The sequence below is a fragment of the Orycteropus afer genome, unplaced genomic scaffold, assembly GCF_000298275.1.
Source record: "Orycteropus afer afer isolate SDZICR_OR568_19922 unplaced genomic scaffold, OryAfe1.0 scaffold00381, whole genome shotgun sequence".
In the NCBI taxonomy this organism is placed as follows: Eukaryota; Metazoa; Chordata; class Mammalia; order Tubulidentata; family Orycteropodidae; genus Orycteropus; species Orycteropus afer.
Window position 1 is genome coordinate 3,084,105 of NW_006921968.1, and position 12,426 is coordinate 3,096,530.

The 12,426-nt window shown below is 55.9% G+C and overlaps 2 protein-coding genes across 2 annotated transcripts in view; one reads left to right on the forward strand and one right to left on the reverse strand.

Moving 5' to 3' along the window:
* Positions 1 to 3,647, reverse strand: part of NSUN2 (NOP2/Sun RNA methyltransferase 2) — a 54,732-nt gene extending 51,085 nt beyond the window's left edge. Inside the window, exons 1-3 of the mRNA XM_007953262.1 lie at positions 3,552 to 3,647; positions 3,261 to 3,418; positions 1,211 to 1,315 (exon numbers count right to left, since the gene is read on the reverse strand). Coding sequence (XP_007951453.1) covers positions 1,211 to 1,315; positions 3,261 to 3,418; positions 3,552 to 3,647 — 359 coding nt within the window. The remainder of the gene's footprint in view (positions 1 to 1,210; positions 1,316 to 3,260; positions 3,419 to 3,551) is intronic.
* Positions 3,648 to 4,564: 917 nt separating this feature from the next.
* Positions 4,565 to 12,426, forward strand: part of SRD5A1 (steroid 5 alpha-reductase 1) — a gene marked incomplete at its 3' end in the record, with an annotated part of 41,467 nt that continues 33,605 nt past the window's right edge. The window contains exon 1 of the mRNA XM_007953263.1: positions 4,565 to 4,845. Within this exon, the coding sequence (XP_007951454.1) occupies positions 4,565 to 4,845 (281 nt within the window). The remainder of the gene's footprint in view (positions 4,846 to 12,426) is intronic.

Genomic DNA, 12,426 nt, shown 5'->3' on the forward strand with positions numbered 1-12,426 from the left:
GGTCTGCAAGGCTGTGTGAGACCAGCTGGAGGCAGATCATGAGGCCTGTCTCCCAAGGTGCCTCTGGTGGCTTTGAACCACCAATGTTCTGGCTCGCACTCCAGCACTGGACTGTTTACACCATACAGGGGCTCCTCAGTGCTCTTTGAAGGGTATCTCAACACAGGTAACACTGTGCACCTGAACGTGAAAGCTTTACAAACTGCCAGAAAATGCCTGCTGAACTCAGCTTTTCACAGCAATCAGTAAACAAAACAAACACGTCTTTTTTCCTGTGGTAAGAAATGGCAACACCTCGTTAGCAGTGTGTGTGGAACCCTAAGAGCTTGCTTTAGTGACTCTGTTGGCACCATCAGTTAACGGGCTGCATCCACAGGCCGGCAGCTAAGTTCACCAAGAGGCGCCTCGGAAGCACGGCCTGAAGATCGGCTTGTGAACCGTCAGCCGGCGACAATGCATGGAGCACAGCTTTACTGACCATAGGGCCGCCAGGAGCCGGCATTAACACAGCGGTGACCAGCCTCAGTACTGACCGGTCTCAGTGGTGACCGGTCTGTCTCTGGGTTGCCACTATTTGTACACTAACCTGGGGTCTGGGCCCCTCACCTGTGCTGAAGCATCAGTCCCTTCACAAGCCAGGCCAAGCCCATGTCATGAGCAATGGTCTTCCTCCCTGAGCACTGGCGAGGAAGAGACACACAGGCCAGCTCCAGGCCAGCGGAGGAAGGGCTGCAGCCAGGTAACTAAGAAGCAGGAAGGCCTTGGGGGCTCCAGACAGAGGTGAGAAAGTGAAGACCAGGATGGGGCCCTCCGTGCAGGCCCCCACTGGAGCAGGAGACAGAAGACGGTGGCGACCCCAGGTCAGCTTACAGGGCTCCTTTTCCTACAGACCGAGAAGCCGCTCTGCCAAAGTTCTGATGTGAGCAAACAAGGGCTTTAAGTGGAAATGGTGAAAGTGGTAACACCAAGCAAGGAGAGAGGCTGGATTCCTAGCAAGGATAAAATGACTCAAGTATGTGGCAATTATATAAACTCACAACCAGTAACACTGCTCAGAACACTGACTGAGGGAACGTTAGGCCACCTGGGCAGTACATTCAGGCTGACTCTTCTATGCGAACCGCAAACACATTACCAAGAAGCACACTCAAGCAGACTAAGATTAAAATCCCAAAGAAACATCCAACACGAGGAAGCCTCCTTTACCTACCAGCTCAGGGGCTGGGGAACATCAACCTTCTGGCCATCCACCTCCAGGTTCTCCAGTTCCTTAAAGTACTTGCTCTTTAAACAATGCAGAATCTCCTTGGCGTGGCTGTTAAAAAAAAAAAAAAATCCACAAGTTTCACACTGGTCTGAAAAACGTAACGTAACAGCAAACCAAACACACTGCTGTCAAGTTAATCCCGACTTGCAGCGACCCCTATTGGGTTCCCAAGGCTATAAATCTTTACAGAAGCAGACTGCCTCATCTTTCTTCCACAGAGCAGCTGGTGGGTTCAAGCCACCAACCTTCAGGTCAGCAGCTAAATGCCTTTAACCAATGCACCACCACAGCCCTTAAATTTAACGCTGCTGCCATTGTTAGGTGCCGTCTAGCTCTCGTTAGTTAAGGGTAGTTGACTTACTTGTCTGCCTGTCTGGCCTTGGTGTCGGGTTTACCATTAACCCACAGCAACCCTGTGTACAGCAGAACAGAACACTGCCTGGTCCTGTGCCAGCCTCACAATCATTGCCATATCTGAGCCCATCGTTGCAGTCACTGCTTCAATCCATCTCATTGAGGGCCTTCCCCTCTTTCATTGACCCTCCACTTTACCAAGCATGATATCCTTCTCCACGGAATGGTTCCTTCTGTAAAGGGACCAAAGTAGGTGAGACGAAGCCTGGCCATTCTTGCTTCCAAGGGGCATTCCAGGTGCACTTCCTCCAGGACAGATTCTCCTTCTTCTGTCAGTCCATGACACTTTCTGTCTACTTAGCCAACACCACAGCTCAAAAGCATCTACTCTTCTCCAGTCTTCCTGGTTAGTCATCCAGCTTTCATACGCATATAAGGCGACTGAAAACACCTTGGCTTGGGCTAGGAACACTTCAGTCCTCAAAGAGGTATCTTTGCTCTTCAGCACTTTAAAGAGGTCTCTTGCAGCAGATTTGCCCAGTGTAATACGTCCGATGTCTTGACTGCTGCTTCTGTTGGCGTTGATTTTGAATTTAGTATTTTTTTCTGTCAAGTGATTTAAAACTAAAAGCAACCTAACGTGAAAGGAACCCACTCCTTCTTCCTCTTTCTACTGGTTTCCTTCCGAATACAAATGGTCCTCACTGCTAATCGCACTACTACTTCCTTCCCGCCTAAAACCACGGCACAAACCTTGGCAGCCAGAACACGTGTGAGGTGGAAACCTGTCACAGAAGTAAAACTCGAGCATTTTCCACTCAAACGAGCGATAGAAAAGGGGTAACAGTGCACCCTGTTGCAGGCAAAAAACATGTGAGAGCTGGAAAAACAAAGCAGGCCCCTAAGTCTTGGCTTTCACAGACTTCACTCTGCCTGCAAATTCACTTCACTTGCAACTCATGTGGGAGACGCAGTTACAGAGATTTATTTAGAGAAAACCAGAAGTTTTGTACAAAGTGCTATTGCTGTTAGGTGGCCTCTAGTCAATTCCAGCTTACAGTAACCCCATGCAGCACAGAGCTGCTCCGTATGGCTTTGTAAGCTGTAATCTTTGCAATGCATTGCACCTGGTTTTTCTCTCCTGGAGTCCTTGGGTAGGTTCGAGCCGCCAACCTCTCAGTTAGCAGTTAAGAGCTTAACCTCACATTCTCCTACATCCCCTAGAATTAGGCAGGGACCAAATATTTGGTCAAGATGTTTAGAGAGGAGCCAAACATTTCTCAGACTGCATTTTTCATTTCTTCCTCTAGGTTTCCGCCGGGCATTTGTGCTGAAAGGTGAAATTCTCACTTCTCAACCATGAACCGGTGCCGCAGCCCCCACGTGGCTGTCAGGGCAAGACTGGGCAGTGCTTCGATCGCCTGCGCGTTGGGTTGCCGTGAACTTGCAACTTCAGGTGATCCAACAGCTCTCTGACGTCTTTCCCTGAGCCCTTGCGCTTTCTCCTCGGTGCCCCCCGACGCCAGATCCACACAGCCGAGCGGCACTCTCTGGCACTGGCATTTCTGGGGAAAGATCCCTGGCATTCAGCTTGGCCGTCCCGAGCCCCAACTCCCGAGAAAACACGGCGAGGCCTTACCTTTTGTAACCTGTTATCCTCAAGGTGGCCGGGAGAGGTTCCCTAAGCGCCCCCATGAACTGCTCCCACTCTTCCTCAGGCACTATCTTCAGCTCCTGGTAGTAGTGCTCGAACAGCTTGTTCTCTTTGATGATCTCGGGGTACCCGCCTTCCCAGCCCTGAGGAAGGAGAAAAACATCACCTCAAGCACACGAGGGGCCGGCCCGCCGCTCCCGCGATCCCCTTGCAGGCCCCAGGGTCCCAGAGATCCACGCGGGGCTCGGGCCACCCTCGCCCGCCACTCGGCCCTACCGCCGCGCTGCGCTTCCGGCCGCGCTTGGTGGCATCCTCGCCGCCCTCGGATTGCTGCTGCTGCTGGAGCCGCCGAAACCGCGCTCGCCGCCCCATGGCTGCCCACGCCGCCCGCAGCACCCGCGCCACGCCGAGAGCCCCCGACTTCCGGGACTTTCGAGGCCCCGCGCGCCAGGGCCGCGTCCGTCCACGCTCTGCCGGGGATCCGCAGGAAACCAACCAACAGCGCTAAGACTCGTCCTTCTAGAACACCGCTGATAGCCCCGAGGGGGAAAGCGGCGCCAGACACAGACCCGGAAGCTGTCTTTGCTCGAAACGCCAAAGCTTCCCGCGCGGACTCAGGCAGCGCCACGGGCAGCCTGGCTTCGGAGCCACCGCGAAGCGGTGAGGCAGGCGGGCCGGAGGCGGGGCTTCAGCGCCTTGGGCGTGGCCCTAAGGCCCCGCCCCCGAGCCCCGAGAGTCCGCCCCCATCGTCTGGGCCCCGCCCCTGAGAACTGGTCACCGAACCCAAGGCCCCGCCCAGAGGCCGAGGCCCTACCCCCGAGCCCGGGGCCCGGTTCCCCAGCAAGTGACCCCACATCATAGCCCTGATTTCACGCTCCCGCCCCCGAGCCCTCAGCCTACTCTGAAGTCCTAGGCCCGGCCTCCAACCCCGAGGCCCTGCCCTTCTCCATCTAGGTCTCGTCCTTGTGCCCCACAGCCCAGCCTCCGAGCCCGCAGCCTCCCGTCGCGTCCCCGAGACTCTGGCTCCGCCCGCTTCTCAGAGGCCCCGCCTCCTGATCTCAGAGGCCCCGCCCCCAGCCCGGGTAGTGCTGTTTACACGCCCAACCTGTAGCTCCGGGACGGGGTTGGCTGGGCCGTGCGGGGCGGAGCTCGAGGGGCGTGGTCCGGCGCGCCGGAGGCAGGTGCTCAGCTACGCCGCCTTGCACGTGGCCCGCGCCGGTCCCGGGGACCGCGCCTCCGCCGCGCCGCCTATATGAGACGCCCCACGGGATGGAGCGCAGTCCCTGGCCATGGAGCTCGGCGAGCGCTGGCTGCTGGATGCGCTGGCCGGCCTGCTGGGCGTCTTCGGCTGCCTGGTCTTGGTGCTGGGTGGGCAGGTGGTGGGCTCGCCCTACGGCCGCTATTCGTCTCAGTGGATGGGCTGGCGCTTGCCGGCGCGGCCGGCCTGGGTGCTGCAGGAGCTCCCTTCGCTGGTCCTACCACTGCTGGAGTGCGCTCGGGGTGACGGCCACCTGCGCTGCTGGCCCAACGCTTTGCTGATGGCCATGTTCCTCGTGCACTACGCGCACCGGTAAGGGACGCCAGCGCCCCGCCTGCCCCGGTCCCCTGTCCCCGCAGTTACCCACCTCTGGGCTCCAGCACCCCTCGTGGCAGCTCCTTGGCGCTGCTGCCTGCGCCTCCCACGCCCCGCTGTCTCCCTAGATCTCCTGACCCCCGGGTCTCTCTCCGCAGCTACCTGCTTCTTTTCCCCAGCGCCCGCCTCCAGTCCCAGAGCCCTTTCCTGGGACCTCCTCGTCTCCCATCACTGGGACCTCTCCTTGGGCGCCCCTTTCCCTGACGAGCCCTCGCCAGCCAGCCCCCCAGGCCCCCCGTCACCCATCCCCGTCCTCCCAGCCCTCTCCCGACCTCGGGCATAGAGAGTTGCTTGAGAAATGAGATGCCCACCTATCCACCCGTTGACTGACTAGAACAGCCGGCATAGAGTTACTTAGACTGCTAAGCAGAAGGTTGGCGGTTCCAACCCATCAGCCACCCCAGGGGAGAAGGAAGTGCAGTCTGCTTCTGTAAAGATTGACAGCCTTGGAAACCCTCCATGGTACGTTTGCTCGTTAGGGAGCGGAGCACCAAACCTTTCCTCCCTTGGAGCAGCTGGCTGAGTTGGAACTGCTTGGATCAGCAGTCCGGCACTTAACCCTGGTGCCACCAGAGCTTTAGAAAAGACGGAAAGATTGCAAGGAAAAAAAAAAAAAAAATGTCTTGTTGGTTGGTTATTTATTTTGTAAATTGAAAGTGGAAAGTGCTACCTGTACCATATCCTGTACTTTGTGCCCTTAAATCAAGGTTGAAGATTATCCTGAATACAAAGCACCCTGCCAACGCTTTCAGGTGTTCCAGCCATGACGTTAGAGCCCCAAAGGCATTTGACTGCTAACCAGAAGGTTGGCGGTTCAAACCCATCAGCCCCTCCGGGGAAGGAAGGTGGAGCAATCTACTTCCCTAAAGATTTACTGCCTTGGAAGCCCAAGGGGTCAGGATCCACTTGATGACAGAGAGTTTAAGGTTTCAAGTTTTTTCCACGCATGGAATAATTTTCATTATCTTTGTCTTGGATGAAGTTGTCTCCTAACCAGACAATCCCGTTGCAACTTGGAAACCTGTTTCCCTGACAGTTTTGAAATCCCCATTGGGCTTGCAACTGCCTGTGGCTCTCAAAGATGTTCACTCCACATTATGCAAGGAGCCCCTAATTTCACTTACGCTTGTGTGGGTGATTCTGGGCAACCACCTTAAATGCTGAAACACTGTGAAGATGACCTCCGCATTGTTTGTGGTGCCTGTGAAGGTTTGGGAAGATGACTGCACCTCAAGGGTTTGGGTCCTCTACTAAGTGGGGGTGGGGGAGTGTCTGTCCAGCTCTGCCTGTGTCCTCTGGCCAAGGCCATTGTGTCTCCCACGGCTAGAACCAATGGCTGACTAAGTTTACAGTCAAACTTCAAGAATTTCATTCAAACTTCAAAAAGTTGGGTAGTTAAGAGGATCTGGGATCTGGGCTCCCCACAGTAGGAGCGTGGGTTGTTTACTTAACCTCTCTGGGCTTGGGTCGAACCTTAGAACGTCTGTTTCCCAGAGAGGTCAGAAGAATGTGTGTGAGAGCGTCTCTTTTCCCGTTGGAGTCTCGTAGTCCGATGGGAAGCAAGGTGAGCAAGTTTTGCATTGGCGGTGCCTGGGACAGTGCTGGGACCCAGTACAGTGCTCCGTTTCTGAGACCAGGACCCCAGTGCCATACCTGGCTCATTCCTTGTCCCCTGCTGTGCGTGACTCACCCCATCCACTTCCACACCGGCACTTTACAGAGTGACCAATCCCCCGTTCAACAAACAGTCAGTCGCTGGGGACCACGTTCCTGACTCAGCCTCTAATGAAGCGTGTCCCATTAACTTGGCCATGCCCAGCTAAAGTGGCCACTTGACTTTCTGTAATTGATGGAGTAGCAAGATGCCAGAGCCCACATCTGTCTGTCTGTCTGTCTGTCTGTTTCTCCAGTGGCTGATGGCAAGCTCTGAATTTCTGGGTCACACTCTCAGGTGCTCCCAAGCCCTGAGACTTGTAACCTGTAATCCCATGAGCCAGGTGAAGTTACAAAGCGGCCCTGCCCCAGTTTCCACATCTGAAAAACGAGCAGAAAGATGGTGCCGCCTTGTGGGGTGGGCTGGACCCTGAACAAAGATAACGAACTATCTAAGTGAACTGACTAAGATACTCGCGTGGCGCAGGTGCGGCGCCAGCTCCACGCCTGAGAAACGTCCCAATTTTAGATTGCCGTGCATCTGGGCACGCCTGGGAACATGCTCTACATGCCTGTGCCCACGCATACGGGGTTGCCAGCCAGCAGTGCCAGTCAGGACTTCCCGGAGGAAAGTGCATTTCTTGAAAGTCTGGAGTCAACGCTCTTTAAGCTGAGACATGCCGTCGGATGACCGTTGGCCCTAGGGCGAGGCCTAGGTGTGAGGGCTGCTCAGGGACTAGGCCAGGTGCGTTGCCTGAAGCCGTCGGGGGAGAGCCAGCAGCCCGGGCGGGAAGTCGGCTGGCTCGGGCAGTGCTGATTAAAGAGCTCTGGTAGCATAGTGGCTAAGACACTTGCCTGCTCACCAGAAGGCTGGCGGTTCAAACCCACCAGCCACTCCTCGGAAGGAAGGTTGGGCAATCCTACTTCCGTAGTGATACTGCCTCGGAAACCCAAGGAGGGGTCGCTATGAGTCAGGGCTGACTCGACGGCACATAACAACAACAACAACAACAAGTACTTTGCAGTTGTTGTTAGGTGCCCGGGGGTACTTCCAGACTCTCAGCAACCTGGGCACATTTCACTGCTCACCAGAAGGCTGGAGGTTCAAACCCACCACCCACTCCTCGGAAGGAAGATTGGGCAGTCAACTTCCGTAGCGATACTGCCTTGGAAGCCAAGGAGGAGCAAGTCTGAGTCAGATCTGACTGGATGGCAGTGGGTTTGGTTTTTTTTTTTTTTTTTTTTAGTCCTGCATCAGCCCCATGATCCCTGCTATGCCTGAACCCATCTTTGCAGCCACTGTGTCAGTCCATCTCATTGACGGCCTTCCCCTTTATCGTTGACCCTCCACTTTACCAAGCATGCGATCCTTCTCCAGGGAATGGTCCCTTCTTGGGACATGACCAAAGCACTCACTAAAAAAACTTCTTGTAACATGACCAAAGTAGGTGAGACAGTCTGGCCATTCTCACTTCCAAGGAGCATTCTGGCTGCACTTCCTCCAGGACAGATGTGTTAGTTCTGTTAGCAGTCCACGGTACTTTCAGCATTCTTCGCCAGCACCACAACTCAAAAGCATCAACTCTTCTTCGGTCTTCCTTACTCAGTGTTCAGCTCTCACGGTCATGTGAAGCCATGGAAATGACCGTGGCAGTTCTTTGGACTTTTGATTTTAGAATCACACCTGCAGCTATGTACATTGTCTGGCTTGGTTGAAGACCTTTGAACTAGTTGTGTTGCTAGGGGAGGTACAGGGATATGGATGACACTGGGTGGCACCAAAATGACTCACGATGCTGGTGGGCTAGGCCCCCTGTGGGCACCGTGGCACAGCTGGGCCGGGTGCTGGTGCAGGTGGAGGCGGCCGACAGGTGCCAGGGGCCCGGGGTGGTCCACAGGCTGCGTGCCTGCTGGGCCAAGGTAATATCACGTGACTAGGGTCAGTGGTACCACGGACCCCCAGGGGGTCTGTCACAGGAGAAAGTCGTGGCGGGGAGGGTGACAGCACGAGTAACCACACTGGCTGCCAGCCATCCCATGCTTTGGGCTTTCCGAACAAGAAAGATAAACATGTTCCATTCTATACAAGCAACTAATTTATTAACGGTCATCCGACCTCAGTCCGCAAGCCGGCCAGAGACAAGAGCCCTGGAAATACCACCTGTGCTTTGTATGAGAGTGAGCCATGTGGGGGTGGCGTGGTAGGAGGCCCTGCGGGTGCAGGCAGGCCGGTCAGAGAGAGGACCGTATTCCAGCCCGCTGGCACTGTTGGGCGGCAGGGGACACGGCGCCCGAGGGAGGGACATTCAGGCAAGCAAGGGACAGCTTCCTGGAGGTGGCAGGTGTCCGCAGAGGCTCAGCTCTGAGCTTAGGAGCAAGCCACGGCGCTGCTTGGGGGTGCGTGTGGCCTCTGAGGGTGCCCCAGCAGTGTGGGGACACAGAGGCGGCCACAAGGATACTAGGCTCCATCAGATGTTTGCACGGCGCAGGTGCAGTGGCACGCTTGATAAATGAGGGACCTCTCTTTTTTCCAGAGAAGTCTGGCTGTGCCAGAAGCGGTAATGGGACAGTGAGCTGGGGCCGAGGGGCTGAAGGGAGCTAAGTGTTTGCTCACACAATTGGGAAAGGGTGCGTTTGTAGGGTGATGCGCGTGCTGCCCAGCATGGGGTGGGGACAGACAGCTGTCTGTGAAGTCCAGGACAGAAGACGGCCCTGGAGGAGGCACTGGGTGCAGGAAAGCTGACAGACTGCAGGGGAGGGGAGCTCCGACGGCGAGGCCAGGCCCCCTCGTGGCCCCGGGCGCGGGGAGGACGTTTTCCATCCTGCCAGCGTGGCTGCTGCTTCACCACGGTGTTGGGCCATGTCTTCTCCATCCTTGGCTGCTCCAGGGCCTGGGACAGTGTCTGGGAGGCCACCTGTGACACTGCACCGTCGCTGCCTCCTACCAGCTCCCCTCCCCCCGCAGTCACCCAAGGCCCCAGACCTCATTTCTCACTTTCTTTTGTAAGCCCTCCCCTCCCCCACTGCCCTTCTGGGCACTCAGGGTGACACTGTGGTCACCACAGCTTTCCCTGTACGTCACCTACACACACACAACACAGCACACACAGACACACAGCAACATACGCAACACACACAGACACCCACACAACACAACACACACAGACACACACGCAACACACACAGCACATAGACACACACACAACACACAAAGAATACAACACAGAGGCACACACACAACACAGCACACACAGACACACATGCAACACACACAACACGACACACAGCACACACACGCAACACACACAGACACACACAACACACAGAGACACACAACACAACAGACACACAGCACATAGACACACACACAACACACAAAAAACACAACACAGAGGCACACACACAACACAGCACACACAGACACACACGCAACACACACACAACACAACAGACACACAACACACACACACAACACACACAGACACACACACAACACAACACACACAGACGCACACGCAACACACACACAACACAACAGACACACAGCACACACACACGACACACAGACACACACAACACACACAGACACACACAACACAGCACACACAGACACCCACACAACACAACAGACACACAGCAACACACACAGACACACAGCACATAGACACATACAACACACACAAAAACACAGAGACACACACACAACACAGCACACACACAACACACACATTCAACACACCCAGACACACACGCAGCACACACAACACACGCACAACTCACACACACAGACACTAAACCCGCTGCCCTGGATTCAGCTGTGACTCTGTGTTTATAGAGCTGTCTGCTCCGTAGGGATTTTTGGTGGTAGTTTTATAGCAGCAGTTCCGGAGGCATATCTTCCCCAGTGCCACAGGGTGGGTTCGAACCACCAACCTTTAGAGTAGCAGTTGGGTGCAAACTGTTGGTACCACCCAGGGACCCTTCTGGCCCCGCATCTCCATCGTTGCCCGTTCCTGACCTAGTGTCCTAGCCCAGGTCCCTGCCCCTACGTGGGCTCCTAGCCAGCTTCCTCTGTTTCGTCCTGACACCCGGCTTCTCTGGAGAGCCGTCCCCTGTCACCACCCGAGGTCACAATCCTAAACACCTGTCTGACCTTGCCACAAGGTGAGCTCACCTCCTCCCAGGCCAGCAGGGTCTCAGTGGGACCTGGACCCTGGCTGGCTTCCCCTCCTGGCCCTTAGTTCAGTCCATGGAGTTGTGAGGGACAAGTGCCACTTGGGACTGCTGTCCTCCTGGCTGGAGGGTGCCCCGGGGGACTGCACAGTGGCCCCCAAAGCGCAGGCTTCAGACTCCCACGGGCCCCTCTTCCCTGCGCCTGCCCAGCCGGCACTCAGCTGCTAAAGCTATTCACCCATCTCTGATCCCCGCTACTTCCCTGCAGTCCGACCCGTGGCCTGGGCTGGCCACACTGTCACCCCCGACCCCAGGCTGTGTGCCCCTAAAATTCAGAAGGGCAGGAGCAGACCGAGGCACGGGGGCGGGGGGTTCCTTGGCCTTCGCCTCTGGATCCCGACCATTTGGGAAAAGAACCTTTCGCACAGAGGTACGGAATAGAACATGGTGGCTCTGTACCAAACACACAGTTGCTTATCGTTTGTTTCTTTGATGGGCTTGGCACCTTGGCCGTCCATAGAGTCCTTCCCTGAGAGCGAGAAAAGAAAGCAAAGGCCCAGGGCCCTCCCAGGTCTAGGAGACCCTCAGGACGTCTGGGATGTCAGACCATCCAGACCAGTCATTCAGGGAGCAGCCACTCGCAGCTTTAAACATTTGGAGACTCATTGCTCCCAAACGTGGGGGCCCCGCCTCGGGGTTGTCCGGGTAGATGCTCTGTCCAGTCGCTAAGAGGCAGGTGCCCGCAGGGCAATGCAGAGGGCTGGGGGGTGGGGTTCCACTGAGTGCCCCAGAGGGACCTGCTGAGGTCATCACCCAGTGCCCCTGAACGTGACCTTGTTTGGCTACGGGGTCCTGAGGATGTTATCAGTCACACTGAGTAGAGTGGGGTCCTGTTCCACTCTGAGTGACGTCCTTGTGAAAGAGGAGAGACACAGAGGGGAGGACCACACGTGGCCATGGTGCTATGCTGCAGCCTAGAGCCACCAAACGTTGGGGTGGACAAGACAGCATCTTTCCCCAGGGCCTTGGGAGGGAAGCTGACATCATGAACTCAGGCTCCTGGCCTCCAGGAGGAGGAGAAAATGACCACGTGTCACGTATGGGTCCGCATTTTGCAGCAGTTTGTCACGGCAGCCCTGGGCAGCTTGCACATCAGTGGAATCCGTGATCCCGTCGGTGGGGCACCGTTTCAGGAGATGATTCTGGTCATCTTGGGCATGCCGGAAGCAGTCCTCTTGTCGGCACGGTTGCTGTCAGCTGTTGGCAAGGCTGCCTCAACTCCTGAGGACCCAGGGACAATAGAACAAAGTGCACCAGCCCCGTGACCTGTTCCCAAGATTGTTGTTGTTGTTGTTAGATGCCATCCGACTCGTAGCGACCCCATGCACAACAGAGTGAAACACCGCATGTTCCTGAGCCAGCTTCATGACTCTTGCTACACTTGAGCCCATCGCTGCGGCCACTGTGTCAGTCCGTCTCGTTGAGGGCCTTCCCCTCTTTTGTTGACCCTGCACCTTACCAAGCATGACATCCTTCTCCAGGTGGTCCCTTCTGACAACATGACCAAAATATGTGAGACAAGTCTGGCCGTTCTCTCCTCTAAGGAGCATTCTGGCTGCACTTCCTCCAGGACAGATCTGTTAGTTCTTTTAGCAGTCCATGGTACTTTCAGCATTCTTCACCAACACCACA